The sequence below is a fragment of the Heterocephalus glaber genome, unplaced genomic scaffold, assembly GCF_053883595.1.
Source record: "Heterocephalus glaber isolate CG9 unplaced genomic scaffold, H.glaber_assembly_v1.0 deba00000594, whole genome shotgun sequence".
Lineage (NCBI taxonomy): Eukaryota > Metazoa > Chordata > Mammalia > Rodentia > Bathyergidae > Heterocephalus > Heterocephalus glaber.
In genome coordinates this window covers 930552-940556 of record NW_028258151.1, presented here as the reverse complement: position 1 = coordinate 940556, position 10005 = coordinate 930552, and the positions used below count along the sequence as shown (strand labels likewise).

Sequence of the window (10005 nt, the reverse complement as noted above, 5' to 3'; positions counted from 1 at the left end):
CCCTTTATCTCAAATACTACACATGTACTACCAACAAGATATGAAATAAATTCTTATTGACTTGAATAGAAATTTAACATTTTCATTTCCTTTGAGAAGCAAAACTCTGGATGAATTTCAAACATTCCCTCTAATTTTATCTGTTTCAATGTCCAGAAATGGGAAGGGAAATTACAAATTTTTATAGTTGGCAGTATGAATCCTAATTTTACAGAAATGAAGCAGAGGTGTGGACAGGTGTCATGACTTCCCTGCCCAAACACTGCAGATGCAAGAGGCTACAAAGTGAACCCCTGCACTGGGGCTCTCACTGGGTGTGATATGCATGGCCCCATTTACCCAGATCTGCTCTCCTTCATATCCATAATCAGATCCATTCCAGAGCATCATCCCAAGCAGTGGACTGACCCGTACTGCAGTAGGAATCCAAGACGTGAGTACTGTTTGTGGAAGAGGTTTTCTCACCATCTGATGCTTTTGACACCCTGCTAGTGCTTATGAATCCTTTCTGGAAAGGATTCCAACGTTTTCATTTGTGAAACAAACCACTGGGCCTCTGAAGAGGTCTTTGAATACCATTATCTCTGACAGCAGCGATACAGTAGCTCTTTAGATCTCTTGGATAACATGGAGCCTGCTGCACTAACTATTCTGGCCCTGATGTTTCTTAATCTCATCGAGTAGCATTGCCTGATCCCCAAACTGGGAGCGTGTTTCCTGACTTCTTATTCATCACTGTATCCAATTGGATAGCAAATTCTGTTTATGTTTCTCCTTGGATTTGTTTCCAACCCATCTTCACTGCTTTCATCTATTTGTCTGTTACAGAAGACTCCAGTCTTCTCTCTACCACCAAGGCAGAATGGATCCTGCACAGAATGCCACAGTGTATTTTTGTTCCTTGACTGTTTAACATAGGGCCCACAATAAACACTCAATAACAGTTACTAAATGTTTTTAAAATGTATTTAACAATAATATCTGGAAACAAGATGTGTATGTGTACAGACAGCTATTTCTGATCTACTCCTGAAAAAAAGATGTCTTTTTCAAGACAGCCTTAAAATGAAGTATTTGTATGACAGTACAAAGATTTGTCTTGAAACATTTCATAAATATTTAATATTTTGTTTTACAAATGTATGGTTTCTTGGGTCACTTAGTTGTTAGTTGGTTTAAACTAATGTAATAGCAGCTTCAAACTCAAGGTTTAAAAAGGGAAAGGAAGTACATGGCCCCTCTTTTGCTGCTTTGCTTGAAATTTTATTTTATTTTATTTATTTTTGGGTCATGATGAGGATTGTACCCAGATCCACAAGCATGCCAGGCAAGTACTCAGTGAAGTTACAGTGTCAGCCCTGGCTTGAAAGTTTAGCTAAGATGAAGTAATTTAAAAATCATATTCAGTGGATCAGTGAAGTACCTGTTTCAGACCCTGGCAGAGTTACATGCATGGGAATAAACAAATGTGAGTGTGAGATGGAAGTTTCTGTAAGAAAACCATCTGGGGTGTTTGGCAGAATAAAAGCAATTCACTCGGCAGTTCACAGCAAAGCAGGCTTTCTCCTTCTGTTTTTACAGTTTGGACAGAAATTCTGATTGACAGTGAAGGCCACACTCGAAGGAGTAGTTTTTCCTCTTAATGTTCAATTTTCAGATTATATTGCTTTTTTGTTTTGAGCCTTTCTTTTTTCTGCATGTTGACAACTAAATTGAAACTAAAAACTCTCTTACTTTAAAGATTCCTTAAAGGGAAGCCCGGTAGAAGTTTTAGTGGATGGAAGTAAATGATCACTTAAATGGTTTTTTTTATTAAGTTTATTGGTACATTTTAGGTATACAATATAATGACATTCATCATTGGGAACTTGTACCTTTACATGATATATTGCTGTTCTTATTTTTTTTCCCCATTCCCCTGCCCTCCTTTCAACCCCTCCATCCCTCCCTATTTACAAAGACTTTGTTTCCATTTTTTTCTTTTCTCATATTTTTTCCTTTCCCTTCTTTCCTTTCCCCTACCCCTCCCACTTCCCCTTCCTCTTTGGACCTTTTCTTCCTATTTCACTTTATCTATCATACATTTTGGTTCTCATTTATATTTTCAGTTTCTCACACCAGAGAAATTATTTGTTATTTACACATGTGTGTCCTATTTATTTCACTTAAGAGTCTGGCCTCAGTGTGCATCTATTTAGCTATAAATGTCTCTAGTTTGTCATTCTTTATGGCTGAGTAGTACTCCATTTTATAAGAAAAAAAAAAAAACCCACATGCCTTCTTTATCCAGTCACCAGTTGATGGGCATTTGGGCTGTATTCAAGATTTAGCTATTAAAAACTGTGCCGCTATAAACATGGGTGCACTTATATTACTGTGGTATGATGCTTTTAATTCCAGACAAAAGTCTACCATCTAGAATATATAAAGAACTTAAAAAAATCAGACCTCCCAAATTTAAAGACTCAATCCAAAAATGAGCATCTGAAATGAACAGACATTTCTCAAAGAAGTAGAAACGGCAAATAAACATATGAAAAAATGTTCATCATCACTGGTCATCTGAGAGATGCAGTTGAAAACAATGCTGAGATTCCATCTCACTCCAGAAAGAATGGCTGCTTTCAAGAAATCAACCAATAACAAATGCTGGCGGGATTGTGGGGGAAAAGGAACCCTTCTCCATTGTTGGTGGGAGTGCAGACTGGTGCAACCACTGTGGAAATCAGTATGGAGATAGCTCAAATGGTTTTAACTTTCTTCATAAGCAACCCCAAGAAAGATGAGTGTTTTTGTAGATTTTGAAAACAACTGAGCTTAATTTTGTGGAAAGGATTAGTCCTCCTTTGGTTTGTCCTTTAGTTTATGCTAATGAAATCAAATTATAAAAGTACAATAAAATGACAAAACACCAAACACAGATATGTAAGAAATGTAGCTTCTGTTTTTTCATAGCTCATCTGATCTTCATGAGTCCCTTTTTGCTAATTATCAGCATGTCCCAGACTTGACAATAGCAATATTTCGATTACTTTGTGTTTATGTCTCTTTTCCATTTAAACATTCAAACTCTCCAAAATTGGGATCAGATGGCTGGGGATTTAGCTCAGTGGTTCTGCCACCTGCCTCAAAAGTGCAAGGTCCCGAGTTCAATCCCCGGTACCACCAAAAAAAACCCCTAAACAAACAAAATTGGGGTCAGAGCCAGTACAGCAGCCTCTTTGGAGTAATCCTGTTTCTTTCAATAAATTATTAGTTATTTGAAGTTTGCACTCCCCTTTGCTTGCCCAAGATGGCTTGAGGTCCATAAGGAATTCGTGCCAGCAGAGAAGAGGTGAGATGTCCGTGGTGTCCTTTGGGTAGTCTCAGGTGGAGCTGTAGGAGTGGTGGGCGAGTCTGCTCCTTAGACTGGTAGCTGCTAGTGTTCAATTAGGCTCTTCTGACCATTTGAATCTCAACCCAGTGATGCCCGTGGTGGAGCCGATAGCCTTTGGTGTGGAGATTGCTCCCAATAGAGGCCACATCATGTAGACTCCTAGCCCTGTAGAGCAATGGACAGCGTGGGAGCCATCTGATGATGCAGAAGGATTTGGCTCTGAAGTTTGAGTCTCAACTTTTTTTTTCCCTTCCCTCCCTCCCTCCCTCCCTCCCTTCCTTCCTCCCTTCCTTCCTTTCTACATGTTTCAGCATAAAATGCTTACATTCCTTGTGTGGAATTGGTACATGTATAAAATACATCTCAATTCCTTTTTCATCCCCTTTCCCTCCCTTCCCCTCTCTCCATCTATCTCTCTATCCCCTCCCATTTGAGAAAGATCTATCTCCCTGCAGTCTCATCTTCTTGACTTGTTCATATGACCTTGCAAATGGTTACTTACACTCAGTTCAGCTTCAGTTTCTTTGTAAAGTGGAGATAATAACACTCACCTTGCAGAGACTTGAAGATTGTAGAATTGCAGTGTTTATTTCCAATGCAAACTGGATAACCTAACTACTATTATTGCTAATATTTCTTTACTATTTGGAGTTTTGAGTGTCTTCTTAAAAGCCAAAGTCAAAAAGAGAAGAGGAAGGACGAAAGGATAGAAAGGAAAACCAGTGAGCCAAGTCTCTATACAATAAATCACTATCTCTTTGATCTTTGTTTAAAGTTTGTTTTCTGGTTAGATAACACCTAATCCTTCTTTATCTAATTTGAGTGATATGAGAAAAATTGAGATCACAAATAGAAAAAGCATTGTGTAAGTTAATCTTATTATATTTATAATTTATCTCAGGAATCTCAGCTAATCTACTTTTTAAGGAAAATGTATAAAATACCCATCAGGGGTTTTGGTGAGAGAAATAATATAATATTTAATGCTTCAGAAAGTTAGTTTCCTCTTTATCATCACTGTTTTTGTGTGGATGACAAAAAGTTCAGTGAGGTAGTTAGATTTCCCAAAAGCACTTTAAAGAGAAATTGTCCATCTAGATAAAACTCTGCTGATAAAACATTTTTACCTATTTTCCATCTTTAGGCTCCTGCAATCTCTGTAATTGCACAAATGCTATTGCTGATTCAAACTAAAATATGGGAAATCTGCTAAAAGAAATATGCAGCCCAAGGAAAACATTTTAATAGTGCACATTAATGTGACAGATCCGATAATTTTAAAGTGGTAACTATATGTAGCTTTACAGACAGGATAATCCGTGATGGATCTGCTTTCAACCTTAAAGACCTAATTATCTTGGTAAGTAGCTCCATAATTGACACCAGGGAGAGCTGTTCACTTTTACTGTCTCAGTTGTATATATAATATGTTGAAATTCTTCCAAGTCAGAGTTGAGTGAAATTTCATCTACAGATTGTATTTTCCTAGTATAGCAAGAAATTATCTTCTATTTGGAAATGTTTCAAATTGGGACATACTCCTCCTCCCTCTTACACCTTTCCTCCACTAGCACCAATTTGAAAAGATGGCTATTCTGAGATTTAAATTAATAAAACTGACAAATAATGGGTAAGATTATTTCCCATAATAGTTAACTTCTAAGACAGCTGTCTAAAATACATATTGATAAATTTACCAAAATATGTATATGATCTTTACATTGAAAACTAAAAGAGATTGTTAAGAGAAATTTAAAAGATAAATAAAAAGGAAAGATACCATATTTTGTAGACTAGAAAACTCATTAAGACTGAAATTTTTCCACAAATTGATCAATACATTTTAATAGATGCTCATTCAAAGTCTCAGAGGACTTCTTTCTAGAAATTAGCAAACTGATTCTAATAGATACATGGAAATATAAAGGACCCAGAGTTGCAAAGTAATTCTTAAAAATAAATTTAGAGGACTTTTATTTCATGATTGCAAGCTTTATTAAAGGTATGTAATCAAGGTAGGGTGGTTTTGGAATAAGAGAGAAATAAATGAGTGGAGGCTTCAAACAGGACCAACAATCATAGAATGAGTTGATTTTTGACAGAGGTGCCAAGGAAATGTGATAAGAAAAGGACAATATTTTCAACAGACAATGCTGGAACATGTTCATATTCAAATAAGGGGGAGAAGATCCTTGATCATCATACATAATTGCCTAAAGAAAGTGGATTATAGACCAGAGTAAAAATTGAACATATAAAACTTGTAGAAGAAAAAGGTTTTCAAGATTTTGGAGGAGGCAAAGATTTTGCACATAGAATGTAACTCTAACCGCAAAAGTGGATAAATTGATTTTATTAAAAGTTATACCTTCCTAAAAATATCACTAATAAAATGGCAAGCCATAGACTATAAGAAAAATATATATATATATATCTGACAAAGGACTTATTTCCAAAATATGTAAATTATTCTTACAACTCAAAATTAAGACACATGGCAATAAAACAATTGGGTAAAGGATTTGAGCATGTACTTCTCACACACAAATATATAATGGCTAGGAAGGACATGAGCGTAAGCACATGATCACATTGTTTATGGTCAGAAGAGGACAATTAGAAACAGGAGCAATAAACAATAAACCTGCTAAAATGGCTTAAATAGAAAAAGGCTGACAATATCAAGGGTTGGAAAGACGAGAGCGACTGGAATGCATACACTTCTGTTGAGAATGTAAAATTATAACTATTTTAGAAAACAGTTTGTCAGTTTAAACATATGACCCTGGGTCATATACAAATATATGAAAATCTATACCCAAGAAAAATGAAAACCTATGTCCACAAAACATCAGTATATGAATGTTCATGGTAGCTTTATAAACAACAATTCCAAACTAAAAACAACCTTAATATCCATTAAGAGATGAATGGATAAACAAGTTGTGGAATATTCACACAACTGACTTATCAATAAAATACTTATATATGCAGAAACATTAATAAATCTCAAAAACATTCTGAACAAAAGAATCCAGGCACAAGAGAATACCTGCTGAGCTATATGAGGTTCTAGAGCTGGAGAATCAATGTATAGTGATAGAGATGAGGTCAGTAGTTACCTGATTGTAAAGAATTACAAGGGAACTGGGGAGAGGAGGAGAGCGGCTGAGGGGAATATTTCATAGTTTAATGTTATATGGTATATGCATCATCAAACCTTTTCAAACTGTTCATTTCAAATATGTACATTTTATTGTATGCAAAATATAGTACAATAAGGAAGGAAGGACAGAAGGGGGGGGAGGGAGGGAGAGAAAGAGTCTTCCCAGTCAAAAAAAAATTTAAAAAGCAGAGCCTAGAAAATCCCTTTAGCTTTGGTGAGTACAAAGGACCTAAGAGAGGAGTGATTTCCTCCAAGGCCTCACTCCGGAGGAACCTGCTCCTCCATCCCCCCCTCCCCGCCCAGAGTTTTAGTTTTACTGCCTTTCTTACTTCCAAAATAGTTTAAAATCCTCATAAACATCAAGAGAAGTTTGAGACACATTCTGGTGAGTTATTTTTCTGCGATATCAATTTTTTTTTTTTTTTTTGTACCAGCGATCAAACTTAGGACCTTGCACTTGCAAGGCAGGCATGGAGCCACTGAACTAAATTCCTGGCCTTGCCATATCAATTTTGAAATGTCCTTTTTTCTGTCATCTTAAGTGTTGTATTTTCTGCTTCATCATGTTTTGAGTATGGCCTCTGTGAGCTAATTGTTTGGATCGGCTTTGGCATAGGGAAAATACTTCCTTGAATTTGCTCCCTACTGATCACCTCTTCTCATCTGCCTTGTTCTCATAGCTTCCTGACTCTCAGAGCCTATAACTAGTCTCTCTAACTGCAGTGCATTCACGTGTGCCTGCTGCTATGGGAGTAATCCCATAAAGGTCCTTGGTCAAGTCACCCCTCTTCATAGAAACTTTCAGTCATTTTGCTTACTGAATAGACATCAGGTTCACTGGTGTTCCAGGTCTGCTTCCGTCTTCTTCCGTCTTCTTTCCTAGCCAGTCTTCGGTGATGGTGATATTCTGGCTGCCGTTGACCTGTTGACCTTCATGTCTCCTTTCCCTCTCTGCCAAGTTCCTTCTTCATTGCATCTGAGGTCTCATCCTCCAGACCAGCCTGCATGTGCCCACTGATGGAATTCCACCTTCCTCTCAGTCTCTCTAGCATCAAAGCACAGCCTCTCAGAGGGCAGTAGCTCCAACTCTGGTATCTGTCTCTCAGAGCAGCCTTGCCTGCAGGAGGGAAGGCACACGATTTGAATGAGTGTGTGGAATGAATCCTCAAGTTCCTGTGATTGGGAAGCAGAAGAGCGAGGACCTCTAACTCATTGCTCTCTCAGTTGCACTGTATATCCCAGGTGCTGGGAAAAGCTCCCATGGGATGGGAATCACCTCTAGGAAAAGGGTGAGGATAGCACAGTGCACAGACATTTAAAATGGAATCAAAGACAATAGCAAAACTTGCTGTGGGGAATTATCCTAATACAAAGATCAACTTCGATGGCTTTTTAACTTTTAATCTCATATAGTTGTAGAGTAAAGGGAGTGTTAAGTCCCTTTGGGATTGTGACTGTTCATTAGATCTTTTTATACACAGACTTTTTTTTCCTTTTTAAACGGGGACTTGTTGGAGGCTCCAGGGATATTTTGTGTGTGGTCAACACTTCTTGTGTGCCTAGTTGCTTAGGTCACTGTGTGGTACAGTGAAAACCCAATCTGTCTTTGGGTTGGCTCCACACTCACTTTTCTTACATTCTCTTACACTTCTCTCCTTGTACCAAATTGTACTTCACTGGCCTCTCTGACAGCAGTAGCAGAAATGCATTGTCCTGCTTGTAGCAATTAGATGTTTCTTACCTGGTCCAGGACATGGCATACACGAGGAAGTGGCCATACATGTACCGGGTGTGTGTTACTTTACGTGACCCCGGCCGAGGCAGAGGGACAAAACAAGTGCATCATGTTGGAGACTGGCAGCTGTCCTGCAAGATCCAGGCTTCTTCTGTTTCGCTCTGCTGTCAAAGGTGAGAGCAGTAATGTGTGCTGTTCCTAGGTTTGAGCCTTGGAGTCTCGACTGTGTGCTTTTCTCGTCCCCGGATGGGAAGTTAAATGTCCCCCCCATGTCGCCCCTACCGCCCAGCGAGCCCACTGGCCTAGAGCAGGGACAGGCACACTTTTTGTGAAGGACCAAATAGGAAATATTTTCAGCTTTGTGACCATGTAGTCCCTGCATAGTTGTGTGAAAACCGCTAAAGATGATGCAGACACAGATGAGTACGCTTGCATTTTAATAAAATGTTATTTGCAAAAATAGGCTGGATTTCACCCTGGGGCCTGCAACTTTCCAGCCTCTCCCAACAGTGCAGAGGCTCCAGAGGGAAATAGGGGCCCATGTTACTTCTTAGGGCAGAGCTGCCCCCAGTCCAGCGCTCACCTCAAGACTGAGAGAGAGAGAAAGGCTTCTCCTGAGTGCGCTGCGGTGTTCAAGACCCTTTGGGCAGCCTGACCTTTCCCCTCACCACTGCATGCCTGCGGGCACTGTTACCCACTCACGCTCAGCTTCACACGTGGGAGCAAGAAGCATTTGTTGGGCTCCAGCCATTTGGGACTGACTCTGTGCTGAGTCTTCCCACCAGAAGGCTCTAAGTGAGTCCTTCCCTTTTATCTAATGAAGAGAGATTATTTTTCTCAGTAGACATCTCTATCTGACCAGTGTCTTACACTTGCCTGAAACTGGCACAGGTACCCCAGTATTTTTGCACATCCCCTGCACTGCCTTAGGAACAGAGTAGCATCTAGATAGAACACGTGAAGGAAATAAAATTTGGGGGTTCTTTGGGGTGGATTTTTGTCTCTCTATCCAAAGTCCTTTCCCCCTTTTCAGCTATAGCTTCTGTGTCCTAGTCTTGGAACTGCTCTTAGTTGTAGATTAAAGTGATATCTCAGAAAACTTTATGTCCTTTCCCCCATTATTTGCTTTGTTTTGCTTTTCTAATAATTAATTACAAAAATTACATTTACAAAAGCTTTGGATAATACAGGAAATCTAAAAAGTTATGGATGCTACAGCTCCCAAATACAATCATACCTTCTACTCCTGGTGGATTTTGTATTTAGTTTTGCTTGTATTTGAACACAAGTTAAGGAAATTCTTCCAAATCCAAACAACTGAGATTCAGGAACTGGTTAATAATAGCCAGTTTGGCCATTTATTTCTTCCTGAAGATCAAGGGGGGATTGATGGAAGAAGTAATATTTTAGCTTTGTCTTAAAGTTTTAAAGGCATTTTGAAACATAGAGAATAAAGAAAAACATGCTATTTAAAAAACATGGAGCCGCTAAATGTACATGTATATGAATAATTTAACAGTTGACTGTGGTCTTGACAACCTATTAAGCTGTGCTCTCATTTCCTTTATTATGCATCAGGGATAGTTATATTTGTCTTTTACCCTTCCAGAAAATGGAATATATTAAGATAATCCATTTTCAAGTACTCTGAACTCTTCAGAGGAAAGGCACTGAAAGTCTGCAACATAATTGATGGATCAGATTTTCTGTCATTCTTACTATTTATTA

At 38.5% G+C, this 10005-nt stretch overlaps 1 protein-coding gene across 2 annotated transcripts in view; it reads left to right on the top strand.

Annotated features, from left to right (window-relative positions):
• Window positions 1-10005, top strand: part of Ogfrl1 (opioid growth factor receptor like 1) — a 54255-nt gene that overhangs the window by 21363 nt on the left and 22887 nt on the right. The window contains exons 8-9 of one of the 2 annotated variants that reach the window (XM_087205135.1): window positions 372-433; window positions 829-8283. In XM_087205135.1, the coding sequence (XP_087061261.1) occupies window positions 372-433; window positions 829-905 (139 nt within the window). In that variant the 3' untranslated portion in view covers window positions 906-8283. The other variant, XM_087205134.1, reaches the window with a different exon arrangement.